This window comes from Amblyraja radiata, chromosome 21 (assembly GCF_010909765.2).
Source record: "Amblyraja radiata isolate CabotCenter1 chromosome 21, sAmbRad1.1.pri, whole genome shotgun sequence".
Taxonomy (NCBI): Eukaryota; Metazoa; Chordata; class Chondrichthyes; order Rajiformes; family Rajidae; genus Amblyraja; species Amblyraja radiata.
Window position 1 is genome coordinate 9,546,120 of NC_045976.1, and position 14,090 is coordinate 9,560,209.

A 14,090-nucleotide genomic window follows, 5' to 3' on the forward strand; every position below is an offset into this window, starting at 1 on the left:
GGGGCTTATAAAGGCGACAACAGGAAGGACCTCCTACACTCAAAGACAGCACCCTCACGCACCCACCAGCAGAGCAAGACAATCAGAAGCTGGTGAAAGCTCAAAGGCCGGACATACAGAACAGCGGTCTTTTTTAGGCCATGGCCCAGACCGGCCTTCGTGGAAAATGCGCAAACCCCAAACCCAAACACAGACACCGGCGCCTCAACCTCCTCGAAGACTACACAGGAAGAAGTAAACTTTCCACTGGTAACCATGGAGGTAGGTGGGTCTGGTCCCTTACAAATTATAGGAAGTGTGGATAATACACATATTGGTGGGAGATTACACTTCTTTTGGGAGGCATGGAGTGCATTAACAACAGACACTTATATCCTAAACAGTATCCAGGGATATACCATTGAATTTGTGCACAAAAATAGCCCCAGTTCAGCATGTACCGAACCGAACGTTCGTACTTTCACGAAAAGAAATTTGGAAGCACATGCTGAACTGGTGAGACTCCACGCTAAGGGGGTTATTGAAAAAACCCAACACGATTCTCTGGAATTTGTGTCTAATATCTTTACCAAAAACAAAAAAGATGGTGGTTGTCGCATCATCATAGATTTGACCAAATTGAATACATTTGTGCAGTATATTCATTTCAAAATGGAAACCTTTGTTACTGCCAAACAATTGATTTCCACAGGCTACTTCATGGCTAGCATTGACCTAAAAGATGCTTACTATTCAGTGCCTCTACGGACTGATCACAGACGTTATTTAAAATTCAACAGGATGGGGCAGCACTGGCAGTATAGAGCTCTACCCAATGGTTTAACATCAGCCCCCAGGCTGTTTACCAAAATTTTGAAACCAGCCCTAGCGTCTCTTCGGAAACAAAAACATATGGTCATGGCCTACCTGGATATATTAATTGTGGGCAAAACTTTGGAATTAGCTAAACTAGCTGTATCAGCCATCAAACAATTGTTTGAGAAACTGGGGTTTATCATCCATCCAGTTAAATCTAAACTATCGCCTTTCACCATAATGGATTATTTGGGGTTCACAATTGACTCACTTCACATGTCGATGACTTTACCGAAGGACAAGGCTACAGTCTTAACTGAGGCCTGCAACAACCTCATTGACATCAGTGAACCATCTATTAGATTGGTAGCAAGGGTAATTGGCAAAATAGTGGCTGCTTTTCCAGCCACACAATTTGGACCTTTGTATTACCAAAATTTACAAAGGGCAAAAATACAAGCACTCAAAATTAATGCTGGTCATTTCGACAGACCAATGAAGCTACCAATCAAAGCAATTATGGAATTAAAATGGTGGAGGGATAACATTCGTTCCACCATTGTTCCAGCCCTATCATTGTCAGCAAACCCTCAGTGGTGCTACAAACTGATGCCAGTGCGCTTGGTTGGGGTGCTACCAACTCCATCTCTAGCTGTGGAGGTAGATGGAATGCACAGGAGGCATCATTACTTCAGACACTTGGCATAAACTACCTGGAAATGTTGGGTGTGTTCGATGGCTTAAAATCATACTGTTCTGGAATGCATCACCAGCATGTTAGACTACAGATTGACAATACCACCGTGGTGGCATATATTAACCATATGGGTGGAATCAAATCGACATCATGTGACAATCTGGCTAATACAATTTGGCAATGGTGTATTCAGAAAAATATTTGGGTATCAGCTACTTACCTACCAGGTAACCTAAATTCAGTGGCAGACACCAGGTCACGCAAATTCAATGAAAACATCGAATGGATGTTGGATCAAAACGTATTTGCTGATATTGTAGCACGGTACGGAACACCAGATATCGATCTATTTGCATCTAGACTCAATCACCAGTTACCAAACTATGTTTCTTGGGAACCAGACCCTGGGGCATCAGCGATAGATGCCTTTTCGCTGCATTGGGGGAAATTGTTTTTCTATGCATTCCCTCCTTGCTGCCTCATCAGTCGGGTATTTCGCAAAATGCAACAAGACTCGGCGTCTGGTATTTTGATAGTGCCCGATTGGCCTACTCAACCATGGTTCCCTGTGATTCTTGACATGGTCTTAGAACCATGTATCACCGTCCTAAAACGACCAGATTTGTTGGTTCATCCCGTAACGGGGGATAGCCATCCATGTCATAATACGACAAACTTATTAATTTGTAGAGTCTAAAGAAACCTCTACTGGAACTGGGACTGACGGACCGAACATTGAACATTATCTCAGCGGCCCACAGGCAGTCCACCAAAAAACAATATCTGGTATACATCAGGTAATGGGAGATATATTGTTTCAAAAACAACATCACTTACAGCACGATGAACATAACGTCTGTTCTGGAATTCCTGGCAGGCCTCCATTATGATGAGGGGCTCAGTTATAGTGCCATTAACTGCGCCAGAAGTGCCCTTTCAGCATATCTGTGGCGAGGATCAGAGCGTCATTCTGTTGGGACTCACCCCCTGGTAACCAAACTTATGAGGGGAATTTTAATACCAATCCCCCAAGAACCAGGTACTCTCATATATGGGATGTGAGTATTGTCCTAACGTTGCTAAGGAACTGGTCTCCAGCAACAGCTCTGTCCCTGCAAAAACTGATGCATAAAACAGTAATGCTGATGGCTTTGGTCTCAGCACAAAGGATACAGTCTTTACATAAGTTAAGGCTGGACGATATGACTTCTTCAACAAGAAATATAATTTTTCATATTCACGAATTAGTCAAACAGAACAGACCGGCATCATCAGGCCTCAAAATAGAACTTAGGGCTTACCCTATAGATGATCATCTCTGTATAATAAGACATTTATTGTTATACATAGAGAACACCAAAAATATCAGAGGCAATGAGATGGCACTACTAATCAGCCACAAACAACCCCACAAAATGGTGTCGGTTCAAACTATTTCCAGATGGCTGAAACAGGTTTTAACAACAGCTGGGATGGATACTAACATATTCAAATCTCATTCCACCAGGGCTGCAGCTACATCAGCAGCTATGGAATTGGACGTACCGATGGACCAAATCCTGGAGACAGCAGGATGGTCTAGGGAAAAAACGTTCCAACAATTCTACTATAAACCAGTGGTTAAACCTGGAACTTTTGCAGAAACAATTTAAAGTTCTGTATTATGATTTCACCACATTAAATAGGGGCTATAATTTGTTGTTAATAAATTTATCATGGGTTTTCAATGTCGGATTCATGTTTAAATATGTTAACACAATTCCTCCCTTAGTCAATTAAGGCAGATGTGATGCATGGACTCGTTTCCACGGCATGAAATCACAGAGCTTTGAAATCTTCACGTAGTCACTCACGTGACTCCGAAGTAAAATAGTAAGATTAAACGAGAACTTACCAGTTCGAAGTTTGATCGTCATTTTATGAGGAGTAACGTTGAGGGATTACGTGCCCTCCGCTCCCACCCTTGAACATAAAGTTCAACTGGTATCCTCTTCTCTAATCTTACTATGTTCAGTCATTACTGTTATCTGTGATTTCACACCGCTGCTTTGAAGAATGACACGCATGCGTCCTGGCAGGGTTCTTCACGTAATCCCTCAACGTTACTCCTCATAAAATGACGATCAAACTTCGAACTGGTAAGTTCTCGTTTAATCTTACTATTATCTTTTGTATGCAAAACAAGAATTCCACTGCACGATAATTAAGTAACCATTGAATTACAGAAGCATTAAACTTGCCCATGCTGAGCAAGATGCCCATAGACACTAGTCCCACCTATCTGCGTTTGGCCCATATCCCTATAAACAATTCCTGTTCATGTACCTGTCCCAAGTATCTTTTAAATGTTGTTTGTGTTCCTGCCTTGACTACCTCCTCTGGCAGCTCATTCCACAGACCCACCACCCTCATTGTGAAAATGGTGTTAATTCTTGTCAAGGATTCACCTTACAGAAATTCGCGACATGGACTGTCCCTAGGACGGTAACGGACATCTCTGTAATTTAGAGGTGCACTGTGTATACAATATACAATACAAATTTATTGTCATTTGAGCCCGTGAGACTCAAACGAAATTTTGTTTCCACAGCCATACAAACAAAAACAATGTCCTACAGACATACACACAATTAAGTTCACACAAACATCCATCACAGTGAACCCACTGTGATGGAAGGCAAAAGTCTTTTCTCTCCCCTGCTCTCCATGTCTCTCCCGATGTCGAAGCCCCAGGCGGACGATGATAAGTCCCACGGCCATTTTAGGCCGTGCCGGGCGATTTACGGCCCCGCTCCCGGTCTAGAAGTCTCGAAGTAGGAGCCCCCGGCGGGCGCTGGAATGTCCCACGGCCACGAAGCCGTGCCGGGTGATGTACTTCCCCGCTCCGGGTCGTTCCAAACCCCGCGACACGGGCTGGAGAAGTCGCGTACGGAACTGAGTCTTGTACATGCTTAACTCTTCTGTTTTCATTTGTGAATATGTGAAGGGATCTTCAGGAGCTGGATGACGGCACCCAGTTGCCTCTGCTGTGCCATTTTTCAGAGACCGCTGAAGGTCTCACGACTATCCGAGCATTCCGGTAAGTTGGGGGGGGGGGTTACTGTCGCTGTCACCGGCTTTATGCTTTACATAGTCTTTATTTAGTTTAGTTTTGAGATACAGGGTGGAAACAGGCCCTTCAGCCCACCGAGTCTACGCCAACCAGCGACCCCTGCACTTTAACACTATCCTACACATATTAAGGACAATTTACACTTACACCAAGCCAATTCACCTACATACCTGCACGTTGAAATCTTGAGTAAAAACACAAACCACTGGAGTAACTCTGGGTTAAACAGCATCTGTGGAGGACGTGGATAGGCATTGCTATGGATCAGGACCCTTCTTCAGACACCCGACCTGAGATGTGACCTGTCTATTCCCTCCACAGATGCTGAGTTTATCCAGCACTTTGTGTTTTTATTCTGTTTTCCATCATCTGAGGTTCCTTGTGTCTCCCGAATATTGATTGCTCCTTTTCAGGTCTGTCCAGATCTCCAACAGACTGGAACAAATAAACAATTGTGGCAGGGGGAAATAGACTTGTAGCTCTGCTCAGCTCTGATCTCGTGGAGGTGGATTCTGACCTGTGACAGCGTGGGTAAACTAAAGAATGATAGGTATCAAAAGCAAAGTCATCGTTCACCCACTTGTTCCGACACACGAGAAAAACATTCCCGCAGCTCAGCGGCGCAGCTGGTAGAGCTGCTGCCTCAGTGGGCCAGAGACACGCGTTTGATCCTGACCTTGGGCGCTTTCTATGAATTTGAATTTGCACATTCTCCCTGGGACCGTGTGGGTTTCCTCTGGGTGCTCCAGTTTCCTCACACATCCCAAAGTCGTGCAAGTTTGTAGGTTAATTGGACCCCTGCAAACAATGCCCCTAGTGTGTAGGGAGTGGATGGGAACGCCTGACTACCGGCGCTGTCTGTACGGAGTTTGTACGTTCTCCCTGTGGGTTTTCTCCGGTTGCTCCGGTTTCCTCCCAGACTCCAAAAAACTTACAGTCAATTGGCTTCTGTAAAAAATTGTAAATTGTCCCTGGTGTGTAGGACAGCATTACCTGGTTGGCGCGGACTGGGTGAGCCGAAGGGCCTGTTTCCGCGCTGCATCTCTGAAGTCTAAGTGTAAACTCTAACAGAACTAGGGTGAACCAGTATTTCATATTTCCATGCCGTATCTTTCAATCGATCAATTTAATTGAACAGGACAGACCTGAACTTGGAAGTGCAATAAAACAGTTGAAAACAAGTTTTCATGTGGAGCTTCGAAATAATGGATTAACTTGAGGGAAACAATCAATTTTCTTGCAGACATGAATCCAGGTTCAAACAGCATATGTTGGAACTCATTGACGCCAATAACATTGCCTACTTGTTCCTGTCAGCTGCCAACAGATGGCTGGAGGTTCGAACGGTAGGAGGCAACGGATTTATGTTCAATCTGTTTACAACTGCAAGTAATCAGACCATTGTTGTCACAAGTTTAAGGGAATGGAAACAAATGAGTGTCGGCATCTTAAAATAGCACAGACATCCTTTTAAGCCAATGTAACAGGATTAGCCTGCCCAATTTCCTCTAGTAACAAACACTTTTCCTCTTCATGTTGCTAATGCAAACAGCTATTTGACTTTAAGGACCTCTTTCCTTCATCCATGGATTCTGACAAATATCCTTGCCCTGTCCCTACCCTTTAGTAATAAGTGTTTTTCACATATTTACATGTATTTTTGCCCTTTGGCCCACAATGCTGATGCCGAACATGATGCCGCATTAAACTAGTCTCCTCTTCCTCACATGATCCTTATCCTCTCATTCCCAGCATATCCATGTCCTTATTTAAAAGCCTATATAAAGCCGCTACCTGCCTCCACCTCCACCCTGGCAGCACGTTCCAGATACTCATCACACTCTGCGTAAAAAAACTTGCCCCACACATCTCCTTTAAACTTAGCTATGCCATTTAGTCTTTGACATTTCCACCTTGGGGAAAGGATCTGTCTGTCCACCTTATCTATGCCTCTCATAATTGTATATTCATCTATTCGGTCTCCACTCAACCACTGACAATCCAAAGAAATGAACAATCCAGCTAGCAGAACCGCTGCCTCAAAGCCCGAGTTCTATTCTGGCGTAGGGTGCCGTCAGTGTGGAGTTTGCACATTCTCCCTGTGACTGCGTGGGTTTCCTCCAGGTGCTCCGGTTTCCTCCCACATCCCAAAGATGTGCGGGTTTATAGGTTAATTGGCCCTGGGTTTGTAAGGAGTGGATGAGAAAGTGGCATAACATGGAATTAGTGTGAAGTTAGATGGAAAGTGCTGGAGGAACTCAACGGGTCAGGCAGCATCTCTGGAGAGAAAGTTCCACAATGTCCGTGCCGAACATGATGCAAGGTTAAACAAGTTTTGTCTTCCTACACGCGACCCAATCTTTTTCTACAGAGCTGCTACCTGACCAGCTACAGTAAGTTACTCTAGCACTTTGTGTCTATCTCCGGTATATACCAGCATCTGCAATTCCTTCCTACATAGAGAACTAGCGTAGGGTAGACAAAATGCTGGAGAAATTCAGCGGGTGATGCAGCATCTAAGGAGAGAAGGAATAGGCGACGTTTCGGGTCGAGACCCTTCTTCAGACTGATTTCGGGGGGTGGGGGGGGGGCGGGAAAAAGAAAGGAAGATGCGGAGACAGTAGGCTGTGGGAGGGCTGGGAAGGGGAGGGGAATGAGGTAGAAAGCAAGGACTACCAGAAATCGGAGAAGACAATGTTCATACTGCTGGGGTGTAAACTAGACAAGTGAAATATGAGGTGCTGCTCCTCCAATTTGCGCTGGGCCTCGCTCTGGCGATGGAGGAGGCCCAGGATTCGGAATGGTCTGCTTCCATGCTGTATCTCTCAACAAAACTAAACTAAATATCTGGTTCAGTTCAAGTATAAAACTGCCAGGAGTTTATTTAGTACGTGTGTGAGCATTGTACATGTGTGAAGGGAGGCACATCAAAGTATCTGTCACTTCTGATCATTGGCAGAATGTTCAATGAAAACCCTGGCTGCCTTTCTGGTCTATCACAGTGGAAACCACAACATGTGTCTCTCGTCATACCTTATGAGGAAAGTCATAAGATTCCAGAGTGAATTATTAGCAGGTTAGGCTACGCTCGTATTAGTTTTAGTTTAGAGATACAATGTGGAAACAGGCCCTTCGGCCCACCGATTCCACGGCAACCACGATCACCAGCACACCATTACTATCTTACACACACTCGGGACAATTTGCAGAAGCTAATTAACCTACAAACCCGCACATCTTTGGAGTGTGGGAGGAAACCGGAGCACCCGATGGATGCCCATGCAGTCACAGGGAGAACATGCAAACTCCATACAGAGAGCACCCATAGTCAGGATCGATACCAAGTCTCTGGTGCTGTAAAGCAGCAACACTACCGCTGCAATACTGTACCGACCATGTTCATATTGCAGTGTTTAGTACCATGAGGTGATTCTAACCTTATCTTTCAATGTTTAACTATAGGGAGATTATGATGTTCATATTAATTGATTCATTCTTTTTTTTTAAATCAACAGGATTATCTTGGTGCCTACATTGTTCTAACTGCAGCTTTGGCCTCCATAGCGTATTCTGAATACACAATAATTTCATCGGCCCATGTAGGATTAGGTCTGACCTATGCTTTAACGGTAAGTCGAATTGTGGGTCAAATATAATGGTCCCCCCATAAAAAACCCTAACACAAGCCTACACACACTAGGGACAATTGTTTTACACTTATACCAAGTATACAAACCCAAGCCAAGTAACCTACAAACCTGTACGTCTTTGGAGTGTGGGAGGAAACCAAAGATCTCAGAGAAAACCCACGCGGTCACAGGGAGAACGTACAAACTCCGTACAGACAGCACCCGTAGTCAGGATCGAACCCAGGTCTCTGGTGCTGAGAGGCAGCAACTCTACCACTGCGCCACCGTGCCGCCCTTGTATAAGAAATTACGATGTGCATTTATTTGTTAATGAGAGCATTGATAGATTGCGAGAACTCCCTTAATCTTGATCTTGCATAAACTGTTGAACCATTATCCAGTGCCTTGGATGAGAATCATCCATATTACATCGAGCATAGAACAGTACAGCACAAGAACATGCCCTTCGGCCCACAGTATCTGTACCAAACATAATGCCAAGTTAAACTCATCTGCCTCTACATGATCCATATCTCTCTATTCCTTGCACTTCCATGTGCCTATCCAAACATCTCTCAAATACTACTATTGTATCTGCCTTGCCAGGCCCCCACCACGCTTCATGTAAATAAACTTGTCCCGCTCATTTCCATTAAACTTTCCCCCTCTCACCTTATAGCTATGCGCTCTAGTGTTGGAGATTATTACCCCAGGAAAAAAGTTCTGACTGTCTACGCTATCTAAGCTTCTGATAATTTTATATACTTCTATCAAGTCTCCACTCAACCTATGCCGTTCCTGAGAAAATAATCCAAGTCGATCCAAACTCTCCCTGCAACTGAAACCCTCAAATCCGGGCATCGTTCTTGTAAACCCACTAACCCATTTGCACTATATTGTGGGGTTTTTTCATTTAACTTCTTTAATAACTGTTTATTATATTATCTATTGAGTGCTGTGTTTACAGACCTGTTGTACTACTGCAGTAAGAATTTAATTGTTCCGGTTCAGTATATCTCTATATAACTAAAAGTCTTTGTCTTGTTTGTGTTTGTGTTTGTGTTTGTGTTTGTGTGTGTGTGTGAAAATCTGGTTAATTCCTATTTTCTTCCAAATGCCAGGCCGCAGCCTTGCCATTTTCACATGTCCGAATTTATTGTTCCATGAAATTTTAAAAACAGCCCAAACTCACCCACTTTGGGGAAACAAAATCCGAGCGACATCACAACGCACTCGCAAGGCACGATGGGGCACTCCGGGAGGGAGGGGCATTCCAGCGCTCGCGGTGGATGAGGAGTGGCTGCGGCTGCCGGCGTCCGACGCCCGGTAGGGAGGGTGGTGCCGCGGGCCGAGCCCAGGGCCTGGGCTGAAGCCGAGCCTGGTGGTTGAGCTGGAGTGAGGGCCGAGCCCGGCGCTTGGGATGGGGCCGCGACCTGGGCCGAGAAAGAAGCCGCCGCTGGAACCAAGGACGAGCCTGGGTCTGGGGTCAGGGATGAGCCCGAAGATGAAGTTGGGGCGTGGACTGGAACCCAGGCAGGGGCCGAGCTGACGGCTGCAGTCTACAGCCAGGGCCAGCACGAATACGAGAACCAGGCCGAGTTCCAGGCCCTGGCGCTGCTCTATGACCTGGGTAGGTGTTGGGGCAGGGAATGGGAGTGAGGGGAGGAGGGTGAGGAAAATGAGGAGGAGAAAGAGAGGAGGGGGTAGCTGCCACTTTCCCCCCCCACTCTACCTCTCTCACTCTCCCTCCCCCTCTCTACCCCCTCCCTCTACCCTCCCCTCCCCTCCCTCCCTCTCTACCCCCTCCCCCTCCCTCTCTACCCTTCCCCTCCCTCTCTACACCCCTCCCTCTCCCTCTCTACCTCCTCCCCCTCCCTCTCTACCCTTCCCCTCCCTCTCTACACCCCTCCCTCTCCCTCTCTACCTCCTCCCCCTCCCTCTCTACCCCCCTCCCTCTCTACCCCCTCCCTCTCTAACCCCCTCCCACTCTACCAACCCCCCCTCTCTACCACCCCTCCCTCTCTACCCCCCCCCCCCCTCTCTAGGGAGTGAATAGGGAGGGTGGAGGAGGAGGAGGGAGTGCTGGTGGGTGAGGTGAAATGAGCCGCACCTGTGCAGTTGGGGGCTATGCGTGAGTGGTGCAATATTGCGTTGGAACGGGTTGCATTGGGGGAACGGCTTGCGCTGGGGGAACGGGTGAGTGATAGAATCTAGCTTTGGGGGAGCAGACCAAACGGGTCTACACTTGGTCTAGTATGATAATGAAACTCTCTCGACGCTTGAAATGAGGTTCACACATCTTTACATCTAGGAAAGAACTACTGAAGAAGGGTCTTTCCCCGAAACGTCACCCATACCTTCTCTTCAGAGATGCTGCCTGTCCCGCTGAGTTACTCCAGCTTTTTTTGTCTACCTTCAATTTACTTTTTGTTAGCAAGTTCTCTACTTTCAGAATGAAGTCAATTGGGTCTGGGGCACTTTGGAGCATCTTGGGTGGCCCTAATTAAATGCAATTTTGTTTTTATACACAGGTTTGTAATTACCTCAACTGGGTTGTGAGGAACCTGGCCGATTTGGAAGTGCAGATGGGAGCTGTGAAGAAGGTCAACAATTTCTTGAACATCGAGAGTGAGAATTACGAAGGGACCATGGGTAGGATTCAGCAATGTATCACCTTCCTGTGAATTAAGACCTAGAATGAAAATAAAAGATATAATGGATACTGGTGTACAAGTCTAAAGAAGGGTCCCGACCCGAAACGTCACCTATCCGTGTTCTCCACGCTGAGTTACTCCAGCACTTTCTGTCTTTTTTTCTTTCTTTAGCTTAGTTTAGTTTACAGTGTGGAAATAGGCCCTTCAGCCCACGCGAACAATGATCACCGCTACACTAGTTATAACTTACACACTGGGGATAATTTACAGAAGCCAATTAACCTACAGACACGCACGTCCTTGGAATGTAGGAGTAAACTGGAACACCAGGAGGAAACCCATGCAGTCACAGGAAGAACGTGCAAACTGCATACATACAGCACCCGTAGTCAGGATCGAACCTGAGTCTCTGGTGCTGTAATGCAGCAACTCTACCACTGCGCCACCATGCCACACTCTCTGTACAGTAATTGGTGCATATGATAACTCTGGAAAAGCGGCCTGACAGTTTGGAGACACAAGAAGCTACTGAGGCTAGAATCGCGAGCATAAAACAAAGTGCTGGAGGAACTTTATATGTATATATTAATGTGCTCCTTGAATGTATTTACAAAGTAAGTTTTTGTTCTGTTTTCATGCATTGGCATCAGGCTTGTTCAGCCCCAGTACTCAGACAAATGAGACTAGCATAGATGGGGTATCTTGATCGGCATGGACAAGTTGGGCCGAAGGGCCTGTTTCCATGCTGTAAGACTCTATGACTCCATCAGAAATGGCTATTCTTCAAGTGAGTGTCCAGGATTGTTCAGTTGTGAAGATATCTCAGTTGTAGTTTCATCATTTAAAATTTTATATTGTCATCCTGACGCATGTATGTTTGGCAATTAAAACATAATTCACTTGGTTATGATCTCATTGGTTATGATCAAATGGAAAAAGATTTGATGGAGTGCACAAGGTTAAAATGAAGCAGGGTGAAAGGCCAGTCTTTGATCTAATCTCTCAGTTTACGGAATGTAATATTCCAGAGGATATTATTTTCCACAGCTTCTCCATGCCTACATATTTCTGGAGTATTATAACATGCACAAATTATGCTGTTATCTATCTTACCAATAATTTTCTGCACAAGGCCATAAAACATAGGAGCAGGATTACGCTCTTCAGCCCATCGAGTCTACTCCGCCATTCAATCATGGTTGATCTATTTTTCCCTTTCAACCCCATTCCCCTGCCTTCTCCTGTCACCTATGATGTCCTTTCCAATCAAGAATCTACCAATATCCGCTTTACAATACGCAATAACTTGGCCTCCACAGCCGTCCGTGACAATGAATTCCACAGTTCCACCATCTTCTAGCTAAAGACATTTCCATTTTAAAGTGCGTCTTTTTATTCTCAGCCTGTGCCCTCCGGTCCTAGACTTCCCGCTACTGGAAATATACTTTCCATGCCCACTATATCTTGGTCTTTCATTATCCGGTAGATTTCAGTGAGATTCTCCCCTCATCGTTCTAAATTCTAGCAAGTACACGTAGAATTCCCGTTTGTCTCAGTTAGTGGTTGAGACCAGTGCAGGTGGGGAAACGAGGAAAGAAATTTCGAAAGAGGAACAATTTACCAAAACACAGTCTTTTAAATAAACTTGAATTGGTTGGAGGAAGTGTTGGAATATTCAATGGATCAGGCCATTTCTGTGAAGAGAAACAGAGATAGTATTTCGGGTTGCTAACCCTTCGTTGGAAATGGAAACATTAAAGGGCCTGTCCCACTTTCACAACCTAATTCACGACCTCTGCCGAGTTTGCCCTTGACTCATACTCGCAGCATGGTCGTCACGAGGTCGTAGTAGATCGTAGCAGGCCGTGATGCTAGTCGTAGGTACTCGTGGCATCAAGTAGGTCGGGGCGTTTTTTCTAGCCTGATGAAAAATGTCCACGAGTAAAAAAGGTCGTGAATTAGGTCGTGAAAGTGGGACAGGCCCTTTAGTTTCCAATATTCATTAACCTGAAATATTAACTCTCCTTTCTCCACAGTTGCTGCCTGACCCGCTGAGTGTTTTTCTTCAGATGTCCAGCATCTGCGGTTTTTGTAGACACATGGAATTGCGGATGCTTTAGACACAAAATGCTGGAGTAACTCAATGGGTCAAGCAGCATCTCCTATCCATGTTATCCCGAGATGCTGACTGACCTGCTGAGTTAGTCCAGCAATTTGTGTCTTAATGGCCTGTCCCACGAGCATGCGACTCCATGCGGCAAGCGCGACCTAACGTGGTCGCTTGAGCCATACGGCCTCGCGGGGCCGGTCCCACTTCATTTGCCAGAGCCGTCTGGAGTTGTGCGGAGCTGGTCCAGAAATCGCGCGGAGCTCCGAAAAACTGACCGTGTTAAATAATTCTGCGCGGCAACGGCCTGCTGGCCCGCAGCCGCCTCGACGCCGTACGCACCGCCTCAACGCCGTATGCACCGCCTCGACGGGCTTGCGCAGCATCTCGATGCAATACACAGTGTCTCGACGCCGTACGCAGCATTTTGACGCCGTACGCAGCATTTTGACGCCGTACGTCACGCGCAAACTTCCCGCGGATTTCGCTCGAACATCCGTCACTCACTCGACCTCCGCGCGGCCCCCGCTTCCGGATTGGTCGCGCTCGCTGCATGCAGGTGCATGCTGGTGGGACCAGCCCTGTACGGGAATCACTCGACCTCCACGCGGCCCCCGTTTCCGGTTTGGTTGCGCTTGCCGCATGCAGGTCGCATGCTCGTGGGACAGGCCCTTTACTTGTTGTGCTTTTTTTTGCTCGGTTTTGAATGAACAATATCCGTTTGATATTCAAGATCTTTACATTCTATCCAGACCCATCCCAGGTCCCAGAAGACTGGCCACAGCAAGGAGAGATAAAGATTCAGGATCTTTGCGTTCGATATGACCCAACTCTCAAACCGGTACTTAAACACGTCAAAGCCTACATCACACCTGGCCAAAAGGTGAGGACCTCTACAAATCTTGTTAACTAACTGTCCTTCCATCAGATAGAGACATTTTACAAATATATTGTAAGCATGGGACATAAAGTGGTATCAGCAAAGGATGTAATCGAACACAATATTAAAAAAAAAGATACAAAGCCATGGAGTAACTCAACGGGTCAAGCAACATTTCGGGAGAACATGGATTGGGCGACATGGTGGTGCAGTGGT

At 46.0% G+C, this 14,090-nt stretch overlaps 1 protein-coding gene across 1 annotated transcript in view; it reads left to right on the forward strand.

Annotated features, from left to right (window-relative positions):
• Nucleotides 1-14,090, forward strand: part of abcc9 (ATP binding cassette subfamily C member 9) — a 155,782-nt gene that overhangs the window by 121,079 nt on the left and 20,613 nt on the right. The window contains exons 30-34 of the mRNA XM_033039473.1: nucleotides 4,479-4,571; nucleotides 5,848-5,950; nucleotides 8,120-8,233; nucleotides 10,765-10,885; nucleotides 13,747-13,877. Coding sequence (XP_032895364.1) covers nucleotides 4,479-4,571; nucleotides 5,848-5,950; nucleotides 8,120-8,233; nucleotides 10,765-10,885; nucleotides 13,747-13,877 — 562 coding nt within the window. The remainder of the gene's footprint in view (nucleotides 1-4,478; nucleotides 4,572-5,847; nucleotides 5,951-8,119; nucleotides 8,234-10,764; nucleotides 10,886-13,746; nucleotides 13,878-14,090) is intronic.